Source organism: Nilaparvata lugens, chromosome 9, assembly GCF_014356525.2.
Source record: "Nilaparvata lugens isolate BPH chromosome 9, ASM1435652v1, whole genome shotgun sequence".
Lineage (NCBI taxonomy): Eukaryota > Metazoa > Arthropoda > Insecta > Hemiptera > Delphacidae > Nilaparvata > Nilaparvata lugens.
Genome location: NC_052512.1, coordinates 40,067,461 through 40,095,278, shown reverse-complemented (window position 1 = coordinate 40,095,278; position 27,818 = coordinate 40,067,461). Strand labels below are relative to the sequence as shown.

At 33.8% G+C, this 27,818-nt stretch overlaps 1 protein-coding gene across 4 annotated transcripts in view; it reads right to left on the bottom strand.

The window, feature by feature from the left end:
• Positions 1-27,818, bottom strand: part of LOC111059185 — a 267,640-nt gene that overhangs the window by 198,669 nt on the left and 41,153 nt on the right. For all 4 annotated transcript variants that reach the window (XM_039435862.1, XM_039435860.1, XM_039435861.1 and 1 more), the window contains one exon: positions 11,470-11,568. In XM_039435862.1, coding sequence (XP_039291796.1) covers positions 11,470-11,568 — 99 coding nt within the window. The remainder of the gene's footprint in view (positions 1-11,469; positions 11,569-27,818) is intronic.

Sequence of the window (27,818 nt, the reverse complement as noted above, 5' to 3'; positions counted from 1 at the left end):
GTTTAAATGTTCAAATGTTTGAATGTTTAAATGTTTGAATGTTTAAATGTTTTAATGTTTAAATGTTTAAATGTTTAAATGTTTGAATGTTAAAATGTTTAAATGTTCAAATGTTTTAATGTTTAATGTTTGAATGTTTAAATGTTTAATGTTTAATGTTTAAATGTTTAAATGTTTAAATGTTTAAATGTTTAAATGTTTAAATGTTTAAATGTTTAAATGTTTAATGTTTAAATGTTTAAATGTTTAATGTTAAATGTTTAAATGTTTAAATGTTTAAATGTTAAATGTTTAAATGTTTAAATTTTAAATGTTTAAATGTTTAAATGTTCAAATGTTTAAATGTTTAAATGTTTAAATGTTTGAATGTTTAAATGTTTAAATGTTCAAATGTTTAAATGTTCAAATGTTTAAATGTTTAAATGTTTAAATGTTTAAATGTTTAAATGTTTAAATGTTTGAATGTTCAAATGTTTAAATGTTCAAATGTTTAAATGTTTAAATGTTTAATGTTTAAATGTTTAAATGTTTAAATGTTTAAATGTTAAATGTTTAAATGTTTAAATGTTTAAATGTTTAAATGTTTAAATGTTTAAATGTTTAAATGTTTAAATGTTTAAATGTTTAAATGTTTAAATGTTTAAATGTTAAATGTTTAAATGTTTAAATGTTTAAATGTTAAATGTTTAAATGTTTAAATGTTTAAATGTTTAAATGTTCAAATGTTTAAATGTTAAACATTTTAACATTTAGCACCAAAGTTATTGGTCTATCGAGGGATACACCAATTATAAGAGTATTAAGTTCTAAGCTAGTAATGGGTACGCGCCACCTTAGTCCTCCGACACACCCAGAACCTGACAGGAGTGGACAGCGACTATCTCATCCATCGACACCGTACGCCAGCGACAGGGAATGACTGTTTTGAAAGAGTCTCGAATTGGCGTGTGCGTTAGGCGCCAAAACCGGACACTTTTACATCCGTACAGAAACGACAAAGTCAGACACATCGAATCTCAGACACTTCAAAAACAAGACGGTCAGGTTATACTTCTTGGACGGACTGTACTACGCAGAGCTGTCTGGTTTTCAAACAATGGTATTGTTCTGATGAATCCCCACATGTAGGCTATTCTTAACAAGACCATTGACAATTTATTTCTGAAACCTATCACTCTTTTCTATCCCTTTACGTAGTAATATCAGACGATGACTTATCTTGTAACTGTATAATTCCTATTTATCAGTCCTATATATCTATTTATAAGTCCTATATATCATTCCTATTTTGTGCAGTTGTCTCTCTTTTCTGCAGTTATTTGGAGCTTAAATAATAGAACTATTAGTAAATTTCTTGACTCAAAACGAAAATAACTTCACTTGATAGGTCAATTGTCAAGATTAGTGAGTACACTGAAACTTCTCTATAATTCGTAGTTTTGTCATCAAAAACACTGTAATTGGTATTCCCAAAAAGATAAATACACTAATATGCAATAGTAACTGATAACTCCAGTAATGAGTTCATCGAAAATTATGCTACAGTTACTAATAACTCCAGTGATGAGGAGACCAAAAATCACATCAACTGATGAAGTGAATTGGAAAAGTAACTTGTGATAGCAATACCTTTAACGTTATAGTAATTGGTATTATTAGTTTAGGGATTTTGAATTCTGATTGTGAATTATTTACCCATACGGAGTGAATTTTAAAGTTCTATGGATTCACATAATATAATAATATAACTAGAGACAGCCTTGGTTGAAGAACTCGCTCATGAACAGTTGTATTGATCTCTGAAATCTTTTACAAGTATGTCAAATTAATATTTAACAATATTTTCTAATATTCATTCATAGAGGCTATATTATGAATTAATTATGGGCAATGATGGGATCAGTATCAATGATATAATTTTCTCGTATTTTGTTTAATCAGCCTCGATATTGCAGAGCTTGATATATAATTCGTCACCCTCCAAAATTCGTATTAAATACTTGGTCCCGTAAGCTACAAATTATATAGGTTCTACTGTGTTGAATGTAGCCTAGGCCTACTGGAGGGTTAATTACTCGAACATTGAGAATTTTCAATATAATAAAATTATTCAGTATTGTTTTTCATTTTGAATGTCATTTTCAATACTGGAAGATATACAGTTATCATTTCCCAAAATAGCGGGAAAATGTTATTTTTTCATGATTTGATGATTCACATATTTTCATGATTGATTTTTCTACGTTTCAACGACGGGATTTGCTTTTGTCTGTATATGTATGTTGGCATGTTTGTAAATTAGCTTTTGATGATTACAGCTTGGCAATGCTCTCGGTTTTATTTATAACAGGTAATATTGTCATCGTCAATAAACGCCAATCAGTCATTGGCCGTTTCAACACTTACGATCTCTCGTCACGGTACCGGTTACTTTTTTCCGATGTCCGAAGGGCTAATTGGGGTGACATATTGACAATGAGATCTTTTTATAAATGCTTTACGAGGTCTACTGTTCACAGAACTACTAGCTACAAGTATTCAACTGCAGAAGTCGGAAATAGACATTTCATTTTACTCATGGAAGACACCCACCCTTATCTATCTACTTCACGTCTATGAAGATAACAATATCAAAGAAACAGAGTTGAAAGTACAAAGACATAGAGATGGAAATTTAGAAGTGAATGAATTGTTATAATTCAATTACTCAGGTATATTAAAACTGACTACTTCAGTATTTACCTTATTAATATTACCGCAATCATTATGTTTCAAATTCAAATTTGCGTTGCGTTGCTGTCACTCGGCTGCTCTCTGCACCTATTTTCTCGAATCATGCAATAACTTCAAAAAAATGACGTCAACAAACTTGGTGACTCAACACATCTGTCTCGTTTTCAACTGACAATGGCAAACTCTCTCGATCAGCTGTTTTCAACTGACGATGAAAAACTCTCTTGATCAACTGTTTTCAACTGACGACGGAAAACTCTCTCAGTCAGCTGCTACTCGGTTGATGAATAATATTACCGTACCTAATCCTAAACATGAGTCCTAATCCAAATGATGATTTTCGTATCACAAACTCTATATTTCAAACTATATACTATATTTCAAACTTAATCAAAATCGTTAGAGCCGTTTTCGATTTCCATTAGACATACAAACAAACTAACAAACAGAAATTGAATACGATGATAAATACGTCTTTAGTAACATCCATATGGGAACATCTGTTATAGTAGACTGCACAAAACTAATCCGATGTTAGTTGGAAGAGCTGAGTACCTCCTCACCCCTTACCATAAACTTTGCCAATTCTTCAGGTGTACTGTATTATGAAAATAGCAATATTAATTCTTACTTATAATCAGCTGCCTAGGGGGCCTAGGCCCCCCTCAAGGATCAGATAAATAATGAAAATGCGGGTCTATCTACACGAATCCTTAGAGTCTCATAATGATTTAATACTTTTCTTTATCAGCAGTAGTATAATTCCTTCTACAGTATCAACAATGTAGCAAAATTGCCTTGAAAGTATGGATACGGGTACAGAGTAATAAATAATATATTTTTCTCTGTGGTATAGTTTGAATACAGAATGGGTACACTTATTGAATAAATTTCAATGTGAGAATTAACAAGTTGCAAGATGTCACAGTGAAAGCAAAAGAAAGGGCACAATCAGACAATCAAAAATGTATGTAAAGGGTTGTTGAGAATTATGGGAACAGCTTGATGTATCTTTAGCTTTCTAACTGAAAGTTATTTTCCAATTAGAATATGATCCCCAAAGAAATTGTCATTGTAAAAGAAAAATTTATCTTTTTCCATGATTTTTAAGAAATCTGTTTCAGTGTATTCCTACTCTAGGGTCTCTCTGTAGACCCATATTTCTAATAAATATTCCATGATTGAATTTAATAACTAATAATGTATATGTTTGTATTGATACTTCAACCACATTTGTATAAAATTGGAAAAAATGAAGCATATAATAACATCTTCTAATGTAACATTTATGGGGAAAACCCCAGGTCCCTCTATCCTTTGGGGGTATTCCTCCCCCCCCCAATACCTCTTGGTTTTTGCCCACCCTTTAGCAGTTTGGTGGAATGGCACCACTGAAGTTGAATGAAATCAACTTCAATTATTGTATGGTAATTGTATGGCAAGATTACGATACTTATGAGCTCTACTTAGAAATGGATTGTGAAACACGATAATTGTACTGGAATGTAATAAACTGTGATATTTTCATTATTATATAAAAGCAATTAAGCCATTCATTTCAATCATTGAGAGAAAAACCAATAAGATGCTCATATTATCTTCTCAAATCCTAATACATTAACAATACACTACCGGTAATTCACGTGCAAATAATACTGATGTGGTCGATTTCAATGAACAATAAATGAAATGTTTGTATTCTTCTAAATGTCTATACTTGAGCATTCTGTTGATTTCGAACAGAGATCACTTTTACGGAGTTTTCTCAGATGATGCAGCAATCACTGAGGAATATCCAACACATAACTCAATAATCCAGGAGAGAGTCATCTAAAATTAAAACTATTAGTGCAATATTGCTAAATTATTAGTGTTTTTCAATAAATTATTAATCCCATACATGTCTCTTAATTAAATGATAAGTTATGGAGTTCCAAATATTATAATATTTTTCGCATTCCCATTTTTCTTTTTTTTATATTTGAATCGCTTCATTTGGGTCACTCGTTGTTTAGTCGAATATAGTATTTAATAGTATTATTCAGGTATATCTATCACATAAATCTCTCTCAGCAGCTACTATATAAACGCTTAAAATAGGTTGCTAGGGAACGATAATGATAAGAATATGTGATGAATAATCTATCCTGTTCTAGGCGAGCAATATTTCTGTATCACAGATATACAAAAACTTCAACACTAAAATGTGAATATCTTTGAAACGGTTTGATATATTTATGAGCGATTTCCACCATTCATTGTCTCTTGAAATTCTTTATTATTTGAATCTTGTATTAAAACCTTCCCATAGAAAATTTTTGATTCAATGTGGCGGAACGAAGATCGCAGACAAAAATTATTTTGAAGCTACCTACAGAATTTTTTTTCAATTTGAATAAGAATCCCAATGGAGCCCACTGTTATATTATCTTTGGAAAAGGAACATTAAGCTGTTTTCCTATTAATATTACGCTGTAGGCCTACGTGAATCCATAGGACCTCATAGGTTTCTCCGTATGGGTAAATGATTCAGAATCAGAATTCAAATTTTGTTAAATCAATAATACCAACGACATAGCAACTGCCATCACAATTTGTATCATTAATATTACGCGTATGCTACTGAAGGATAATAGTCAGGCAGACACACAGGAGCAAGTTATTTTGTCTCATGCTGCAGTACTTTCAATGTTACTTTTATATCCTGAAAAAGGATGAAGAAGTGAGTAAAATATTTTGTTGTTCAACGAACTTGACCTGTAAAAAGGTTCGAAGAGTGCGTGTTCAAAATTTGAAGCTGATCGATCAACTCTTTCTAAAGTTATTGTAGTGCATTCAAACAAACAAGCAAACCCACAGACTGGCAACAACTTTGAACTTGAGTAAAAAGTAAGAACTTGCTAACGCTCGTTCAACAAATATTATTGAGAGAACAACGGGCGGTATTATCAAGTTGGGAGCACATAACTTGAAGGAGTCAAATTATTTCAGTGTAGGGGATTGTGTATTTCACAAGAGAGTGTGGTTCTGAGGGATATAGGCCTATAGTGAGAAAGTGAAGAAGTGAGGATTTAATTGAATTGCAGTTTTAGTTTTTTTTGCACGGCCGGCCCTCTCTCAAATTCAACCATCAACCCTCCAGTACGATGCTACATCAACTATATTATACAATCCTACTCGGTGGAATGGGGGAATTCACAATATTACAAGCAAGAGTTGATAGTAATGAATATTATTGACACAAAGAGATTTACAAATCTAGGCATGGGAAAGTCAAATTCAAGATAGGTTGTAGATTTCTGAAGCATTGTATAAAATAATAACAAAACCCTAAGGGGTTTTGAAGAAAGGAGAGCATTAGCACACAACCGGGTAAGAGAGAGAGTTAGAGAGAGAGAGAGTGTTAGACAGAGAGAGAGAGTGTGTGTGTGTGAGTGTTAGACAGAGAGAGAGTGAGAGAGAAAGGCGCAGGAGTGATAGAGAGAGGGTGATCGAGGGTGAGAGTGAGTGAGTGGGAGAGAGAGAATGAGAGAGGAAGCAATAGAACTAAATAAGGTTGAGATGAGAGACAATGTCACGCAGGAGTATTGTCCAATGGTGGTCACACACACACACTTCTAGTCACACTAAGTTCTAAAAAGAATATTTCAAAGAAAGTACAGTCTGTTCCAAAATTGAAACCAGTTTACTTCCAAGCTATTCTGCCAGCTTATCTGACAGAAGCGTCAAAAGCTGATAGCGACAACCAGAGACTGTTTTCCAGGTAGAGAAATTAGTTACGGACTCGCCCCGTCAAAACAAGACACTTCTTTTTCAGCACAAGAACGACAAAAGTGGCCACCGCCAAAACAAGACTGATTTTCAGTGCTAGGATGGATGTGTCTGACTTTGACGGTGGTGTATCCTGACATCGCCCCCTAGTAATACTAATGTTCATATGATCATTGATTTTATAATATAATTTGTAATAATATAATGTGGCTCTGGTTCATTGGATAAATTGATTCATCTATTTCCATCAGGTGCCAAATCTTGCACCCTGAGATATATATATTTATTGGAAATTATAAAAAAATGATATATTTATAATTATTGATTCATCAATTTACCATTCTCTGATTTAAGGAAATATATATAAAGGGAGATTACCTAAATCGACAGGCAACAGCAAGTCGATACTGAGCTACATGCAAATAAATGCATAATATCAATGAATCAAAAAGCACATGGTAAAGTTTCGTGCTATAGAACCGAAAAATAGTAACTGATTTGTGATATTTTGGCTTGATTTTTATTTTTGTTTTATTGTATATTTTGTTGCTCTATATATTTTCTATATTGATCTGACTTTGAGATTATTCGTTTAATATGTGTATCAAATTTTTCATGGTGTACCATTCATTTTATTCCCCAATACCATGGGGTACAAATTATATATATATATATATATATATATATATATATATATATATGTTAATTATCAGAATTAAATTATTGTGAGAGCTCCTGAATGAGCCTATTAGGATTTTAGTGAAATAGTATCCTAGAAAACCGCGACCAGATTTTATAGTTATTAATTCTCATGCTCTACCGATTGATGCCAAGCAGGAGGCAAAGCGTTATTCCATCAAAAATAATGTTACAATGTTTAAATGTTTAAATGTTTGAATGTTAAATGTTTAAATTTTAAATGTTTAAATGTTTAAATGTTTAAATGTTCAAATGTTAAATGTTAAATGTTAAATGTTTAATGTTCAAATGTTTGAATGTTTAATGTTTAAATGTTAATGTTTAAATGTTTAAATGTTTAAATGTTTAAATGTTTAATGTTAAAATGTTTGAATGTTCAAATGTTTAAATGTTTAAATGTTCAAATGTTTTAATGTTTAAATGTTTAAATGTTAAATGTTTAAATGTTTAAATGTTTAAATGTTTAAATGTTTAAATGTTAAATGTTTAAATGTTTAAATGTTTAAATGTTTAAATGTTTAAATGTTTAAATGTTCAATGTTTAAATGTTTAAATGTTAAATGTTTAAATGTTCAAATGTTAAATGTTAAATGTTTAAATGTTAAATGTTGAATGTTTAAATGTTAAAGTTTAAATGTTTAAAATGTTTAAATGTTCAAATGTTTGAATGTTTAAATGTTTGAAAGTTTAAATGTTAAATGTTTAAATGTTTAAATGTTCAAATGTTTTAATGTTTAAATGTTCGAATGTTCAAATGTTCAAATGTTTAAATGATTAAATGTTTAAATGTTTAAATGTTTAATGTTTAAATGTTAAATGTTTAATGTTTAAATGTTTAAATGTTTAAATGTTTAAATGTTTAATGTTTAAATGTTTAAATGTTTAAATGTTTAAATGTTTAATGTTTAAATGTTTAATGTTTAAATGTTTAAATGTTTAATGTTAAATGTTTAAATGTTTAAATGTTTAAATGTTTAAATGTTTAAATGTTTAAATGTTTAAATGTTAAATGTTTAAATGTTTGAATGTTTAAATGTTTAAAGTTAAATGTTTAAATGTTTAAATGTTAAATGTTTAAATGTTTAAATGTTAAATGTTTAAATGTTTAAATGTTTAAATGTTTGAATGTTTAAATGTTTAATGTTAAATGTTAAATGTTAATGTTTAAATGTTAAAGTTTAAATGTTTAAATGTTAAATGTTAAATGTTTAAATGTTAAATGTTTAAATGTTTAAATGTTTAAATGTTTAAATGTTTAAATGTTTAAATGTTCAAATGTTTAAATGTTTAATGTTTAAATGTTTAAATGTTTAAATGTTAATGTTTGTTTAAATGTTAAATGTTTAAATGTTTAAATGTTTAAATGTTCAAATGTTTAAATTTTTAAATGTTTAAATGTTTGAATGTTTAAATGTTCAAATGTTTAAATGTTTAAATGTTTAAATGTTAAATGTTTTAATGTTCAAATGTTTAAATGTTCAAATGTTTAAATGTTTAAATGTTTAAATGTTTAAATGTTTAAATGTTTAAATGTTTAAATGTTTAAATGTTCAAATGTTTAAATGTTTAAATGTTTAAATGTTTAATGTTTAAATGTTTAAATGTTTAAATGTTCAAATGTTTAAATGTTAAATGTTTAAATGTTTAAATGTTTAAATGTTTAAATGTTTAATGTTTAAATGTTAAATGTTTAAATGTTTAAATGTTTAAATGTTTAAATGTTTAAATGTTTAAATGTTTAAATGTTTAAATGTTTAAATGTTTAAATGTTTAAATGTTTAAATGTTTAAATGTTTAAATGTTTAAATGTTTAAATGTTTAAATGTTTAAATGTTAAATGTTTAATGTTAAATGTTTAAATGTTTAAATGTTTAAATGTTTAAATGTTTAAATGTTTAAATGTTTAAATGTTTAAATGTTTAAATGTTTAATGTTTAAATGTTTAAATGTTTGTTTAAATGTTTAAATGTTTGAATGTTTAAATGTTTGAATGTTTAAATGTTTAAATGTTCCTTTTCAAATTGCACATCGACGTATATACAAGGTTTTTGGGAATTTTGCATTTGAACGATAATATAAGAGAAAAAAGGAGCCTCCTTCATAAGTCAATATAAGAGTAGTAAAAATCACACTATGGAAATATTCATCATAAATCAGTATGTCTTGATGGGGATTAGCTTTTGATGTTAGTATCTTCTATACAGCAACTCCAACAGCCATTAGCTGTTTTCACCCCGATATCTCCCCGACACGACATACAGACAGGATTTACTCTGATGGACAGTACAAAAGGAGGCTGCGGCTTATACTGCGCGAGGTCTACTGTTCACAGAACTACTAGTCCATACTCCCAGGAATAACTCTGATTGAATCAGCAGTGCCCAATTAATTTGTTCTCGATGAATGCATTCTAATTAGTTCTTTAACTTGGTGCCAACCCAATGAAGTCATCTCAACTTAATGCCAAACTGACAAAATTATTAATTTAGTTGCCAGTTAAGAACTGTTTCGAAGAGGTACTTATAGTAACATATGATATGAAAATTTCAATTATAATTGAAAGATTAGGAGGAGAAGAATATGGTAGAAGACGAACTTTAAACCCTTAAAAACCACCCTTAGGGTTGAAATATCACCAAAATATTTCTTAGTGAGTACCTAGGACGTATGAGGATTCCAGGTTTTGTTACAATAAGAGTTTTCCAGAAATCGTGATCAGTGAGTGAGTGAGTGAGTCAGTTAGATAAAAATTTTATAAGTATAGATATACTTAAATAAGATAAAATAATTAAGAAATCTAAGCATCACCAGCAAAAAGAAACTCTTTGCTCGCTGGTGAGAGTTGCAAAATAAAAAAATCTGGTGTGGCACACTCACACAACTTTCCTTGCCGTTATGAAAATTGATCACCTGACGCTAGTGTTCTCGCGCATCCCAAGTCTACTATTAAAAGATATGAGACAGCTGGTGATAGGACAATAACGCTGGAGACACATAAGGTCTGCTATCTCTTCGTAGTGAATGATTTAATTGAACCAACAGTTTGCTATATTTAATAATCACATTTTCTCGAATTTCAAGCTTATTTTCAATTTTAGGTGAAAATGTTACTGAACATTCATTGCTGAGATTTTCATGCTCAATCTTTTCCACTTGAAATTTTTTGTTTGAATTGTATATGAAGGCTGATAATTGAGAATCTAAAATCAAACTTTGCATAGATGGGGCAGAGCTCCTGAAATTTTCACAGATATAGGACTTGTTGCAGTTGATAGAGCTTATCAATGACTATTCCAGGTATCAATTTGATCAGAATCGTTGTAGCCGTTTTCGAGAAAATCGCGAAAAACCCTGTTTTAGACAACATTTTCACCATTTCAGCCGCCATCTTGGATTGCATTTGATCGAAATTGTTCGTGTTGGATCCTTATAGTCTAAGGACCTTACGTTCCTAATTTCAAGTCATTCCGTTAACTGGGAGACGAGATATCGTGTACACAGACGCACACACACTCATACACGCACACACACACACACACACACACACACACACACACACACACACACACACACACACACACACACACACACACACACACACACACACACACACACACACACACACACACACACACACACACACACACACACACACACACACACACACACACACACACACACACACACACACACACACACACACACACACACACACAGACCAATACCCCAAAACCACTTTTTCGGACTCAGGGGACCTTGAAACGTATAGAAATTCAGAAATTGGGGTACCTTAATTTTTTCGGAAAGCAATACTTTCCTTACCTATGGTAATAGGGCAAGGAAAGTAAAAAGAAAATCATAATATTTCGAAATAATGCAGAAAGTTCAGGTTCAAATTCAACTAATAACTAATAACAGTAGATACTTCAGAACAGTAGTATCATCAAAAATCAACAAATATTAAGTAGAGAAAATACTATAAAATAAAAATAATATACTATATTTGAGGTTAATATATTCACTCTCTTAATCACCGATTTACTTCTTCACTGCCATAAATATAATGTGGACCTCACTATTGGTTTGTTTAACAGATATTTTGCATAGCTGGTCTAGTTGTCACTACTGTTCCTACTAAAAAAAGTTTTTGTGAGGGATCTCGTTTTGTATTCAAAGTCCTCCAAACACAAAAAACATAATAGGCCTAATTATAAAATAATCTCAATTATTATGTTCATCATACTGTAACTTATCTGTTACACTTACCTTTACTAGGGAAAATTTCCTTCAATTTCCTCACAGTAGATTCATCCAGAGTATATGTTCCATCTTTTCCGGCAATAGATGCTAGACGTTTGATAATACCTGGAAATTTTCAAAATCTCTTTAGTTAGTTGATAAAATGAGCAATAAAACTTCAATACTTGTTTTTTGAATTCCCATATTATACGAGGGTCATCTATTTTCTAACCTCAACAGATATGAATGTATATGAAATCGTTCATTAACAGTTACTTACACTCATAAAATTCTCCAACATAATTGCCGTCAAGGTTGAGGCATCTGTCATTACAGCGGAGAAGCCCAAAAAACCCTTTTCATAAAATGTGCCATCTGATGAGTTAGAATTGGTCTATGACATTGTTTCGAAGCTTCACGTTAGTTTGGAAGCTCTGCTCTCAAAGTCATGTCGTGAGTTTTGGGAAATGGTAAAAGTTTCTAGAGGCCAAGTCAGATGTGTTAGGCTGTTGATTGAAATTTGATTAGCTGGAAAATCTTTTTGGTTTCGCCATGCACAGTGAGGCCGAGTAGTCATGAATCGAAACGATTTTGGAAGTCAATTCTACAGATGTTTTCCATATTCTGACACCATCCACACGCAACTCATAACATTATTTCATTTTCATGTGTAAACTTGGATAATGATTGGTAGATTTATGCTTGACTATTGCCATTTGCTTGCGAAAACGAATAATGCCACACAACTACTTGGCGGGAGACTCAAGTAAGACGAACTGGTTTATAACTCAACAACAATTTATGACCTGTTTGATTAGATTATAGGGCATTTGGTGGGGATGACAAGCTGTACAGCTCTGTGAAAACTACCGCCTTAGGCTAGGGCCACACGAGTGCACAAAGTGTGTCCATTGCAACTTACCTTTTGACCGTTGTAGAAATACATAGAAGTGAATTAGTGTGGTACGTTTGTACCAAGTAACGAAAGTCATAACAGCCGGTGATTTTTGAACTGTGCAGAAATGCTACAACACACGTCGAGACATGCAAAAGTTATTGCTTTGTCTGGTTCAATTGCATAAAGCCAACTGACGTTGATGCACCACACTCAACGCTTGTGTGGTATCATTGGCGACGGCCGCAAAAAGTAAGTTGCAACGGACGCACTATGTGCACTCGTGTGGCCCTAGCCTAACAGCTTGATATGTGATCAGAAATTGGGAAAATGACCCTTATATATTCTTATTTGAAACTGGAACTCGATGTGGGTGATGTTGGAAATTTTTAAACCTTTGATAATCCACTTCTGATTTTTCACTTTTTAGAAATGGGTGAGATAATATGCTTAGCTATGTAAAATTTGTCAATAGAATAGTGATGTCATCGATTAAGTAGACTGAACAATAATAATAAATGGCTGAACCCCATTATGACAATGTACAACATTACAACACAGTAATTAAATTCATGTTTCTGTATGCAAGTGAGACTTCAGCCTTGAACACCAAACTGGATATTGAGGATTTGTGTCGTGTGGAAAGGAAAATCATCAGGAGAATAATAATGGTCAAAGGGAAACAGAAAAAGGTTATAGGCTGCAAAAGAACTGTGTTGTGAAAATATACTCGAAAGTAATTGACAATATCAAAAGGAGGAGATTAAAACTCTTTGGAAAAGAAAAATACGGGGAAATAAGTCCAGTTCAAATTAAGAGGAGGAATGTGGTATTTTCCCAAGAAACAAGAGAGGCTATATCGGCCAGAATGAAATTTTTTGGGAGAATCAAAGAAATAAGGATCTAGTTTGGCTTCCAAAGTAAATACTTAGCGATTTTCATATAAGGTAGTTTGACACATAATAAGTAATAATAATGATAATAATAATTATTATAATTATAATGATATAATAATAAAAATAATAAAAGTTGAAAAATATGCTCCAGCTTGTTAAGAACTTCAGTGATTCAAAATGTATGGAATTTGGATTGGAAAAGTGTAAAGTGCTGCATGTGACAAGAGGCAAAATATCAGGAGAGGTTGATGAAGCTATTCAGTTGACTGAGGAAGTGCTTATTCAGAGTTTGGGCAGGCCAGATGAATACAAGTATTTGGGTCTTGCTCAGCTCTTATGCAGAGCTGATACTGTCATAAGAAGAGAAATTCAAAGGAAGACTGGGCAATGACTTGAGAAGGTATGCAGAACAGGGCTAGCTCCAGGAATAAAATATCTGCTATAAATACCTGGGCAGTCCCTGTGGCCATGTATACATTTGGAATAGTCAAGTGGACAGATACAGCTTTGTAGGAGTTTGACAGAAAGGTAAGAACAATTTTGACAAAGAATACACTTCATCACCCCCGAGGTGTTGGTGAAAGAGACCTCTTGAGTTTGGAGACTATTTGTCGCCAACAGCAGGACAGACCGTGGAAGTAGTTCCAGAACGCAAATAGTGATCTGCTAAAGGCCGTTTGTCTGGTAGACATGGAGTACAGCCCATTGCAACTGGCACATGGAGTCCAACAGCTAACAGCCAGTTTAGTTGAAGAGAGGCTGGAAGCATGGAAGCAGGAAGAGCTTTCTGGGAGATTTGCTGCAGCACTTCATTCTGATTTTGTCAACAGAAAAGAATCAATTGGATGGTTGCAGACAAATGGAATATTCGGTGAGACTGAAGGTTTCATGTTTGCCATTCAAGAACAGGTAGTCAGCACTAGACCTTACAAAAGATCTGTGATGGGGCTCACATTGGATAGTAGCAGGAAAGTCATAGAATCAATACAGCATATTTCTGGTAGCTGCTCTTTACTAGCTGGTACAGAGTATTTGCAGCGGCACAACAATGTGGCCAAAGTGGTTCATCAGGCATTGGCAGAAAAATATGAGTTGATAGCGACTGAGGTGCCCTATTACAAGTGTAAGCCAGAAATGGTCTTGAATGGTGGAAAGGGAAAGCTTCTTTGGATTTTTTATATGACAACTGACAGAGCAGTGGAGGCTAACAGGCCAGACATCGTCTTGTTTGACAGGAAGAATGAAGAGGCTTACATAATTGATGTGGCAGTGCCCCTTGATGAGAATCTTGTAAGTACCATTTTCGAAAAGAAAAGAAAATACCAGCCCTTGTCAGTTGAACTTCAAAATATGTATAAATTAAGGAAGGTGGTAATAATCCCTATAATAGTGTCTGCCAATGGACTGGTCACAAAAGAATAGATACAAGCAATGGAACAACTGCAGTTGGAGAACTGGCATATGAGAATTATGCAGTATTATTATTATTATTATTATTAATAATAAGGCTCTCTGCAGTGAGTACAAGAGAAGAATTTGGTCATCTGAGTTATCAGGAAAGAACAAAGTTGTGGCCACGTGTATGCTTGCTGTGTCAGTCCATTGCAACCTACTCATGTGGCTGTGCCGGTCAAGTGCAACAGAAACGAGCTCCACGAACTGGACAGGGAGACCCAAAAAAGGATGCATATGGAGAGGAGTCTGCATCCCCGCTCTTCTGTTGACAGAATACACCTGCCAAGACATGAGGGAGGCAGAGGTTTGCTTGGTCTGGAGAATCTGCACAACAGGGTGGCCATACAGTTTGCCTGCAGCATAAAAAGATGCTCTGACCCCCTGATGCAATTGGTCCACAATCATGGAGTTGCAGAGGTGGGGGCCTTCCTATATAAGGCAGCACGGCATGCCACAGATGCCCTTGGTCTCGATTTCAACACTGAGAGGGAGGAAGGGCTAGTCTAATCAACTATGGGCTAGAGTAAAGACTGCTGAGTCTAGATTCCTTTTGCAGCAGCATAAGGACAAGTCCTGGCATGGTGTCTTCTATAGGCATATCGAGGAGTAGGGCTTGTCCAAAACGCTGACTTTTGCTTTTATGAAGTCAGCAGCCCTGAAATCTGAGACTGAGGGTTTCATACTGGCATGCCAAGATGGTGTCATCAACACCTTGTCATACGGTAGCAGAGTAATGCACATGGATGTCCCAGATATCAGTTGCAGGGTGTGTCATCTTATCATCGTGCTCTGTTCATGCAGCTGTGGGCTACATCCATAGACATAATGCTGCTCTGCGAGTGCTCTATTACCATCTTAGACACTCATATGGTATTGACAAAACACCAGTGCTGCCTTATGCCCCAGGGGAGATTGAGTCTGTTGTGGGGAATGAAAGGTGCCGAGTGTATTGGAATTACTCATTCTCCACCACCAGGCTTTTAAGAGCCACAAAGCCTGATGTTGTCCTCCTTGACATAGTGGCAAAGACAATGTATGTAATCGAGTTCTCAGCACCTGCTGAAGGCAACATTGTCAGCAAGGAGGAGGAAAAACAGGCAAAATATCAAGACCTATTAATAGAGCTGCGCAGGCTTAACCCAGGCTACTTCATGAGAATGGTGGTGTTGATTATAGGAGTTTTGGGTGGCATGAGACCCTCGTTTTTGGTCAACCTTAAAACCATTCCAGCCTGTGAGAGAGCTGCTGCTGCACTCGCAGGTCAAATGCAGAAGGCTGTCATCCTTGGTTCATTACGTCTACTCAGAGCAAATGATTTAATGATTTGAAGTGCCGAATTTTCGATCTTTTATCCTTGATCTTGAATGATGCTAGAAGTAAACTGATCAATAACAGCCACCTATTATTGAAACAGCTAGGTTTTCACAACGATATGACAAACTTAAACAAAAACGTCAACAAACCCACCCCCAACAACAATTCTCAGCAAAAACAACCCTTCCACAATAAGAACAGAAATCAAGTTTACCAACACAATGTTCTCAGACAAGACTTTAATAGGCCACAAGGTTTCCAAAAACAACAACATTTCAATACAAGTAACTAGAATCAATTCGGAAACTTCAATCAAAATCAGTATCAAAATTCAAGACCTTCAGGTTCGGGACAGTTCAGACAACAGTTGCCGAATACGGACGTTTCCATGAGAACTGCTTCGACCAACCCCAAATTCAAGACACCAATGCACACCACCAAAACGGATGTTCAGCATATGGACGAAAAAGATCAAATCATTGCTGAATTGACCGAGCAACTTAATTTTTTAGAGCTAAGCATGAACAACAGCAACCCAGGTTAAATGTTGAATTGAGCTCTATGCATACAGAACTACCATATCTCCAGAAAAACAAAATTTCAGTTGATACTGGTAATCGATATATGATTTTGTTAGGAAACATGTACTAAATGAAATAAACCGAATTGATACCTTGTAAGTTTTGCATAAGTACTCCAGCAGCAAAGTCCTATGGAGAATATAAAGTTAAAATGAATTTCATGTATATTTTAGGAAAAGATTCAGAATCTGATCTTTTGTTGCATGAGTTTTCCCAGAAGTATGACATTTTGCTAGGGTATGAAACACTACAGCAATTGGGAGAACAAGTTGATTTTATGGCCAATTGGCTTAGATTCGACTCTCCTATCCTACCATTGTATGGAGTTGGCCCTTTGAAAATAAAAAAGGGTTGGAATAAATTGTTTATTCCTTGTGAAAGTGATAATGAAATATTTGTGCTTGAAAATGTTGATTTAGATTTTAAGGAAGTATTAGTAGAATCTGTAGATAATGTTATAAGTATTGATTTTCATTCTGATAATTGCAAAGAAACACAACTTGAAAAATTCAAGTTGGAACCAGTTGAAATTTTCGTAAATGAGTCGACCAATTGTCCTCTCACTCACGAAAATTTACTTCCATTGTTAAGAACCGATCACATGAACAGTGAGGAAAAGGATCAAATAGTTGATCTGATATTGAAATAACCTCAAATTATCAAGTACGACAATGAACCGTTAACAGCTACAAATATTTTGGAACATAGAATTAATACAACTGATGAGGAACCCGTGTACACAAAAAATTACAGGTATCCCTATGCATTCCAACAAGATATAAGAGAAGAAATCGACAAACTATTAGAGAATAAGATCATACGAAATTCAAACTCTCCATATAGGATAGGAGGCAGACAAAGAAGTACTCCAAAGAAGGCGTCGTTGGGCTTATCCCCCACACACTGGATAACCTCGGATTCAGAGAAGACAAACGAGCCTCGGAACAGGACCGGACTTAAGGAATAAAAAACGGAAATGCAATTTTATGAAATTTGGAACATGGAACGTTATGTCTATTGCTGGAAAGGAGTGTGAGGTGGTCGAGGAGATGGAGTAATATGGATTGAAATTGATGGGCATTAGTGAAACCAAAAAGAAAGGATGTGGTGAGATGGCTTTAGATAAGGGATACACATTTCTATATTCAGGGGTGGAAATGAAAGCTAGAGCAAAGGAAGGAGTGGGCATTATACTGAGTGATGAGTGCCAAAGAAAAATGGTGAGCTGGACGGCAGTAAACTCTAGAATTATTTCTGCATATTTAGAGTTTGCTGAAAGGGTGTCACTAATACAAATATATGCTCCCACAGATGACTCGGCTGAACTAGAGAAAGAGACATTTTACTCAGCCTTACAGGAAACAGTGGATAAGGCCCGACAGTATGCAAAGCACATAATAATCATGGGTGACTGGAATGCGAGGGTAGGCAATGATATCACAATAGGACATGGATGCCTAGGAAAGCATGGAGCAGAGTCGGTACTGAATGGTAGTGGCAAGAGAATGCTGGAGTTCTGTGTGGATAACGATCTGTTAGTTGGAAATTCCTTCTTCCCCCATAAAAGTATCCATAAAATCACATTCGAATCACCCAACAGAGGAGTCAAAAGTGCAATTGACTATTTTGTATACTCAAGGCACTTCAGATATGCGGTAACAGATGTGAGGGTGTACAGGAGTGCGGAGCTCAGTACAGAGCACAAACTATTGATTATGGACACACAAATTAGACCTCCAAAGAAGTATAAATCTGTCAAGTATGAGAAAATAAAGATAATGGAATTGAAGAAGGCAGAGAACAGAAGAGAATATCAAAGGCTGATAACTGAGGAGCTCTTGAGGAAGGAGGAAGAAATTGATGGAAGCTCAGAAGAAAATATTGAGAAGAGATGGTGCCTACTGAAGAAGTCGCTGTTGAGAGTTGCAGAGGAAGTGTGTGGAAAGACAGTAGTGGGAGAGCATGTAAAAAGAACCAAGTGGTGGAACGATTTGGTGAAAGAGAAGGTTCGACTGAAGAAGGAGGCATGGAAAATGTTTCTCAGAACTAAAAATGCAGATGATTGGACTGAATATGTACAAAGACGAAGAGAATCCAAACAAGAAGTAAGAAAGGCTAAGTTGGAGTCATGGAAGGAGTTTGGAAGGGAAATTGAGGAAAACAGTCAAGCAATGAGTAATAAATTTTGGCACACAGTTCGAGCCCTACGAGGAAAGTATGGAAAGCGTGTGAGAAGTGTGATTGATGAGGAGAGAAGGGTGAAATCTGAACTGAAAGATGTATTGCAGGTGTGGAGAAATTACTATGAAAAGGCATTTCAGGAGGAGGTAAGACCTATTGATGGTGCTAATGAAGAAGATCAAGTAGAAGAGCAAATGCAGATATCCTTTCAAGAAGTTCAAAATGCCATAGAGTGCATGAAATTGGGAAAAGCAGCTGGATATGATGATATAACACCCGAACTCATTAAATATGGAGGGGGAAGAGTAGCTAACTGGATATGGAAGTTGTGTAAAGATGTCTGGCAGTATGCCAAAATTCCATCAGAATGGGAGAAAAATGTGATTGTTCCCATACATGAAAAAGGTAGTTCAGTGCAATATAAGAAATGGCTGGAGGCACCCGACGCTTAGCGGCATAAGGGGAAGGAAAAGAAGAAGAAGAAGAAGAAGCATTATCGTCCTTATTTGTTTGGAAACAAGTTTACCGTGAGAACTGATCACAAGCTGCTAGTGTGGCTTCATTCATTAAAAGAGCCTAACTCTAAGCTAGTTCGATGGAAATTGTTATTAGAAGAATTCAACTTTGACATTGAATACCTACAAGGCAAATCGAATTTAGTTGCCGATGCTCTTAGCAGAAACCCTATTGAAGTCCAAAATAAAGAGACAGAAATAAATCCACAACTTGCTCAACAGTTGTTAGACGACATGCTAAATAATACCGTAAATGCTCCTGTAATTGACCAAGAAATGTTGGACGAAATACTTGATTGTGTAACTGACAGAAACATACAACAAAATGACAATCAAGAACGAGACGATCGTAACGACAGTGACAATAATAGTTTGAATGACTTTTTGACAGCCCCTCTACCTGAATGCAATCAAAAACAAGACATACATAATGACAGTGACAATGATAGTTTAATGACAGTTCATTCACAGGAAAGTTCTAATGCTAGAGTTCATATTACAGATGAGACTAGACCCGTGAATATTGAACACAATCAATTGATTATAAAGCGTGGTAAATCCAAACCGAATTTCAAAAAAGTTTTTGGTAAACAAAGAATAACTTTCTTCTTTACAAATCCTGATGACATTAAGAATAACGCTAATGAAATTAAAACGTACCTTAAATCTATATTGACTTATGGAATTTATGGTGACGTTCATGGAAGTACACTTGAAAAGTGGAAAAACAAAATAATTCAGACTTTCACTGGAGAACTAACCCAAGCGTTGGACGAGAATAAATTCAAAATTTATTCAAAAAAAATTGATTGATGTGACCGACAAAGACGAACAGCTTGACATAATTCAAAGATATCACGAAGGTAAAACGTTTCATAGGGGTATCAATGGAAACTATACTAGAATTAGAAAAGAATATTATTGGCCCTCCAAGTACAGAGATGTGAATAATTTCATCAACAAATGTATATTATTCCCAGCAGACTCGTTCCAATGTCTCAATCCACACCAAAAAGACACAAAACGTATAAAAATTGTTCAGTTAATGGGTGGACGATGGAGGAGTCCACATCCACAAACGCTTACAAGTGAAATATGATAGGAAACCTGTCAAAATTGCTTATGAAAAAACACCTACACCTTTGGCTCCGTTTCAAGAATTACAAATTGACGTTCTCTCTTATCGACAACAAAAAGTGTTGACTATAATTGATACATTCAGTAAAATGCTTGATGCTTAATATATTTTAGACAATTTATCAAGTGTAGCTGTAACTAAGGCCCTAAGACAAACCCTGAGACACCCTCTTCCTAAGAAAATCCAAATGGACCAAGGAAAAGAATTCGACAATGCTCTTTTAAAACAATTTTTGTCAGTTTATGACATTACATATGTATCATCGGGACATCTGGATTCACAAGGCACAATAGAGCGTGCACACTCTACTCTTATTGAAACTCTCAATTCTTTGGAAATTGACAGACCAAATTCAACCCTAGAAGACAAACTACTCCTCAGCTTAATTTCTTACAACAATTGAATCAAAAAAGACTTCAGCATGACTCCTTTTGAGTTGACATTTGGACCAAACAAATACATCTCAGATTTAGAAATGACAAGAGCTCAAATCACAGAATATAGGAACATAAGAACATTGAGGAACTTGAAATGTTACATGGAATAAATAAAGCTAAAATCGAGAGAGAAAAACATACTAGAACAGAAAAGCTAAACAAAAATCGTGTAAAAGTACTGGAGTATGAAGAAAATGAAAGGTTCGTGAGAAATATCCAAAATAAAAAGCATTTGCCAAAATATTTCCCAGCTACTCGAATTGGACCAAATAAATATCAAAGTAAGAGAGGAGTTCTGAAACGTCACCCTAATAGACTTAAGAGACCAATAATAGTTAAAAACAAAAATGTTGTTTCAGATGCAGATAAGAATAATGATAGGACTAGTCCTTTGCCTTCCGGCTCTGGTGTTGACGTACCACTTGACAGACTTGACTGACTCAGCGGGACTAATTCCGATTAAGACTGGACAATCGACGATAATGATCAATGAGACTTATAAAATCATCCACTATTCTAATATAACTAATTTACAGACTGAACTTATTTTACTTTTCTATTCGATAGGACGACTTGAAAATTCTTCTATCTCAAAGACATTGTATCCTCTTTGCAAAAATTAGCCAAAAAATTGTATTTCAAATTAGAATCAGTCTCTCATAAAGACATGTCACACAGAGGATGGATAAAAAGAGGCTTATTCAATGGAATAGGAAACGCAATCTCTTGGATAACAGGTCTGATGACTGCTGATGATAAATCTCATTCCAATGATATAATCGAGAAAATTGAAAATAATGAATTGCATCTAGTGAAAAATGAAAAAGCATACATTGCCTTGAACGAAAATATGATAGAAATGTATAATTATAATATTGAGAGAATTAATTCTAATAACAAGATTTTGAATAAAATTACAAACGAAACTTTGGATTCAATTGAAAAACTTCAAATTGTAAATTTTATTTCTGTAACTTTAGAGCTTTTGGATGATGAAATTAACGACATAATTGATTCAATTTTGTATTGTGAAAATGGAAAGCTTCACCCTTCCAAATTATCGCAAAAAGATTTGTACTTAATTGTAAATAATAAGAATTATTCTTTAGCCAGTAATGATATGAAAGTGTTGTGGGAGATAAGCAAAGCTACATGCATATTGTCGAAAAATCTATTAACTTATATTCATGCATATTCCTAAGCTCAATGTGATTTTTGATGGGTACGATTTACTCTCATATCCTGTACAAAATGGTTCGAAAGTATTCACAATGAAATTAACTGAAGATGTTTTACCTGTTTCGAAAGATAACAAAATTTGGAAATTGTATAATTGTATGGAATTCTCAAATAATTCTTCTTGTAAAGATTCTAAAATTGTAACTGACGAATGTATTTTTTCATTATTCGATAATGAACCTTTGAAGCAATGTAAGAAGATCGAATTACTAAATGTTCAACCATACTTGAAGTACTATGAAAGATGTAAGTGTAATTGGCTTTAGAGTGAATCAAATTAACATCAATAATGTCAAAATCAATTCCCCAATCTCATTTTTGTTAAATTTAGAACTTAATGACTTGATGACAGATGAAAGGTTACCTTTCTCTTCAATCACTACTTTTGGTCAAAAATTGTCATTCATTCCTGAAATTACTCATAAACAAAAGTTTGACATGAGAAATTTAGAACAAATAGAAAACATTCATTTATCAAATGTTGATACAGAAGAAGAGAACTTGTATGATCCTTGGGTCATCCACCCACATGTTATCAGTTTTTCTGGTCTATTGATGATCATTGTTATTGTTATTGTTCTCTATCCCAAATTGAAGATTTTTTGTGTAGTGATGTTGATAATCAAAAGATTATTCATATGCCTTCAACTGTAGTATACGCTCCTCCAGCTTTATCTTAATTAATTGAGATTTTTGGTTATTCATATCTTTTAGTCATTTTTGGAAGTTCGTGGGCGAACTTGAATTATAGGAGGAAGGAGTTATGTAGATCAATAGTATGTAATTAGTCATTAGTAATCACTTTTAGATTTGCATGGTCTTTATTGTCATGAGCCGCTTGGAGCGCCCGGACCGTCAGTCGGTGCTCAGCTCTCGTTGTGTTAACATCATGTTATTCAATAAAAATCATTTTTTAAAAACCGAATTCAAATCTATTTAAATCTATCTCAGGCAGATGTACCTACCTAGTCCTGAACATTCTACTCGTAGCTTGCATTAGGAAATTAACAGGAGAAGTTGTATAAGGTGGATAAAGGAGAGCTTTCCAAAGCAATTCATCTTTTCAGAACATTCAATCCTGAACATAATTTAATTTCTCAACTTTCCTCTTAGCATAAATAAATATGAATTGTTGTTGAGAAGAATACAAGTTTAATACAGAGATTAACAAAAAGAATACATACAAACAACAACAATACACATTAAAACAAAAGAAAAAGAAAGTGGTGCAAAAAAAGGATGGAAGATTGAAGTGCTTTTCCAACTATGGATATCCATGTACCAAGAAAACCTTCAAATTAAGATTAATTAAATGATAACTTCGAAAACTACTTTTTTGAAAATTTCTATCTGTTTTGGTTAAATTTGAGAGGTGTTTCGAATCCTAAAAGGATTATTATTTAGCTATTCATTACCATTTCTGTGGTTGCTCAGAAATTGATGATATACGCTGAAAAAATGCACCTAGAATAAGGTACTTTAACCTAAACTGTATAAAATATATATAGTTTTTGGATAGGTCACTGATTCAGTGACTCACTTGAAAGTTTATCCTGGAAATCGGAAAAACGAAGTTCATCTCTGCCTCTTTACACTTGTCAGCCGAAAACTGTGTGCCAGCTTTAGATTTGAAAGTTGAAACTTTCTTCTTTTCTCTATTGCGCAACTGGTATGGTAAGGGGGTTTGTCAATGGTCAATGACAACAGTAACAGAAGATACTTGAAGACACAAGTAACTTTGACATAAGTAACTTCAATGCATGAGTAACTTGTGTCTGTAACATAAAAGTTGAGTACAGGTAGCAGCTCTTTGTAGGTAAATTCACGATTGAATTTTTATTTATAGGAGAGTCAATACTCAGTGGATTTGTAGGAGAGTTCACGTAGCCTATGGTGGCACGTGAACCACCTGAGAGGCCAAACTATCTTCTTCCTACTAACTTTGAAATTAAAAAAATAATTCTAATTCTTTCTGATCAACATTCTTGATTTCGCCACTCTTTTGAAACAAAGATTTCCCGAGCATGTCGAAAACTTTATTTTTTTGTCTCGACATTGACGAAAAAAATAATTATTACTGTTAATTTAAAAACAAATGAGTTGGATAAAAATGATCTGGGAACCAATGGAGAGGAAAAATCATCCTAATCTCTCCGTTATCTTGGTTTCATAAATTTTAAAGAAGCTATATGCAAAAGAAAAACATTTCGTGATGCTTTCAATTCTGTCAAGAAATCCATATTTCCTTCTAATATGAACCCTGAAACTCATGTAGCACCACTGAAATATCGGGAATGATATTCTACATAATATTTGGTGATTAAATTAGAAATTCGAGAAAGTCGCAATATCATTTCATCGGGTGGAAGACCAAGTCTCAGCTTGTTTAGATTCAGACTGAAAGCCCTGGTGAAACAAAAAGTCGTTTGGTGGATGTATAGAAGATCCACAAATGAACAGTATTCGATTCTTGTTTGTAATGTGTTTTCGAAAAAGGAAAAAGTGAGTTCGAAGAATACGTGTTCAAAATTTGAAACTGATTGATCAATTTTTTCTAAAGTTATTGTAGAATATATACAAACAGATGGACAACGACTTTGGCATTGAGTGAGTCGAAATTGGAACTCATAGACGCTCGTTCAATTACTATGATCATTATGATTTCTTGAAAGAGTTATACCTTTTCAAAAAATGACTCAAAGTGAGTTACCTATTGATGAATTAATAACTCTCTTACAAATGTTTCTATTCAATAAAAAGTACCCTGAGGAGAGTGTATTCTCAACACTTCATGAATTCAACTCGGATCAGGAATGATCTGTTCCAAGAATTTTAACTTGAGGTGCTCAAAAAATCCATAATCACGAACAAATTTTCCCTGAGAAATTCCCCTTATTTTGATAACTACATAGTACTCAAATAATGGAAAATTTGAAGTTACAAAGCCTTAGTACTTGGCACGATACAAGCCAACAAGGATTGGTCAACCTTATAGCAATATTGTAGAACTTATGGTGATATCTAGCCTAAACCAATAACAGTTTCAATATACTCACATCTGAAGAAGGTTTTGGTGGATTTGGAAGGATGCTACCTTGTAGCTTCTTAGAGGGTATGGGTGATACCGATGATGATAAGAAGATGATGATAACCAATTGAGTCGACAGGATGATATTCAATGCTTCCATGATTTTGTTTGCTTCGAGATTGAACTTCCTGGAAAATCAAGTGAGAATACTAAATTGATACTCTTGATCATATAATATGAACACAATTTATTGAAATAAGTTGGAAACCATGGAACATAGGAATATAATAGTGAGGTCCACGTTATAATGTCAACATTAGCAGGATCGGATCCATGGGGGGGGGGGGGAGCGAGGGGATGCGCCCTGGGCGCCGAGTTAGAGGGGGGGTCAAATTATAGTCACTATTCTCTTCTGAAAATATATAGGTAACTAACTAGCAGGGCACCCGTGCTTCGCTATTACGGGAATTAGAAGATGAAATTATTTTTGTGAAACATTTTTAATCTGAATCCTACCAAAATTTATTGTTATAATCGTTTTTGAGATTACGCCACAATTTGACATGAAGATAATTGAGTCAAATCATTCGAATAATTGATTAATGTGTTGGGAGTGCTCTGTAGAAGAGTAGTCCAATTGCAGTGAATTTTGTAGAATATTGGGCAGGGCTTAAGAGTTGTCCTCGACTTTATTCATTGGTAATTAATATTTCCCGTTGACAGTTATCAAATTAGCAATGATCATGTTATTTTTGTTTTTGCTTGATGCAATTGAACATTGAATTCCAAATTAAGTTGATTCGGAATTTGATGACTCTGGTAGCCTATCCAAGGATCTCTTGCTTATTCTGTAATTTTTGGCATAGCTTGTCACTTACTTTTCGTTCTACTTATCCAAAAGTGAAAAAGCAGCCAATCCACTGATTCTTTCTTCCATTGAAGTCCATTCATAATAGTTAGTCTAACATATTGTGGCTTATTTCTTATGTCCTAAACTTTACTATAATAAATATCAAAGTGGGATTCATTTTTGGGAATTTGCATAAATCTGAATAGAGTGTACCCAATCACTTTGATTATTGACTACCATTATATGATTTCTTTCTTTGATCTTAGCTTAAAACCGAGAGCTTAGGGATGAAAATTTGAATGTAAACTAACATGTTGCTCAATACAATTTCTATCCAGATTGACAACTTTAGTATTTACTTGTGACCTATCAATATCAATAGGTTTGTCTTGTGCCATGCAATGACATCACGAAATTGAATAGGAGCAGCTGATGAAATATTATGTTTTTTTTTCGATTTAGTTTTTAGCTGATTTTGAAACATGAAAATATCAGGCCCAGTGGTAGCACAAAAGCCTGTTCAATCAGGATTAAATTTCATGAGAATTAATCAGAGCAGGGTTTTTTCCAATAGAAGTTTTCTCTGATTGGTTTTCGTGGTATTTAGTCCGGATTATGAATTAACAGACGGTGCAACTGGCTCTCTCAAGGCCATGGCTGCGTACAAACTTAGAGCAACAGAGGAACCAATAGAACAGAAGCTGAAGAAATTAGTCGCATCTTTATCACCTCACAAAGAACATCACATTCAACTACCATAAGTTTGGAGAGACCGATTTTTAATTTCTCTTACTATCATCCGGTCACTTTCTGAATCTATTCTTCCAGATGTTCCATGAATACTGCATTGTTTTAAAATAAGGTCGCCAAAATTGGTAACTCAACTACAGTTATTATAATCTTTTTCATTCGCTCACACTCTCTTACGTTTTTAACAGACTATGGAAAACTTTTCTGATCAGCTGCTACTTGAGGGACCAATAATCCTTCTCAAGGAACTCCAGCGATTTTTCCCAGAGTTTAGACCTGTTCCAAAATAATGGTTTTTCGTCGCAAATCCACTATATTCCTGATTTAATCAAAATCGTTAGAGCCGTTTTTGAGATCCGTCCGACATACATACATATCCACAAACACACATATTCAAACAGAGATTGCTTGCTTAGTATAATAGACTTCAATTATCATATTTCATTTAATGAGAGCTTATTTCACACGATAATAGCAACTGGTATAAAAAGCAAAAATGTCAAACATGATTGAAATTGAATCAGTAGCGATCATCAACATTATTATCTTCATCTGATCTAAAGTAACCAGATTATAGTAAGATTCACAACAATTTGTCAGAATTGTTTGAATGGGGAGCATTGATGCTATAAATCATGGGGAATACTGACAGTCAACGAACTGTTATGCATATTCTCCAATATTTTTATCAAAAGCTACCTTCATCTATTTTCTTTGGTGAAACAATCAATGTTTGAGAATAATTATTGATTCATGGGAAAAGCGCCTTACTTCTATGGAAGATATTTTTACTTTGGGAAAAGCAACAACAGCTATTTGACCGTTTTAATAAGTAACCCCTTTCTTTCGCCTAAGTTGAATTTTGGCCGAATTTCTTCATTCTATGCAAACAGATTCCACAACGGACACTTCTGAAGTTTTAAAAATACCCTCCATATACCATACTGAATTATTAAAATTTCATCGAAATTGTTTAAGTAGTTTTCGCGATCTTTCGGATATACAAACAAAATTAGTCCTGATAGAATAGGAACTTGATAGAAGCAACTCCCGTCATAAAAGTTCGTTTTATGGAAAATAAAAATCTGGTGTGGCGC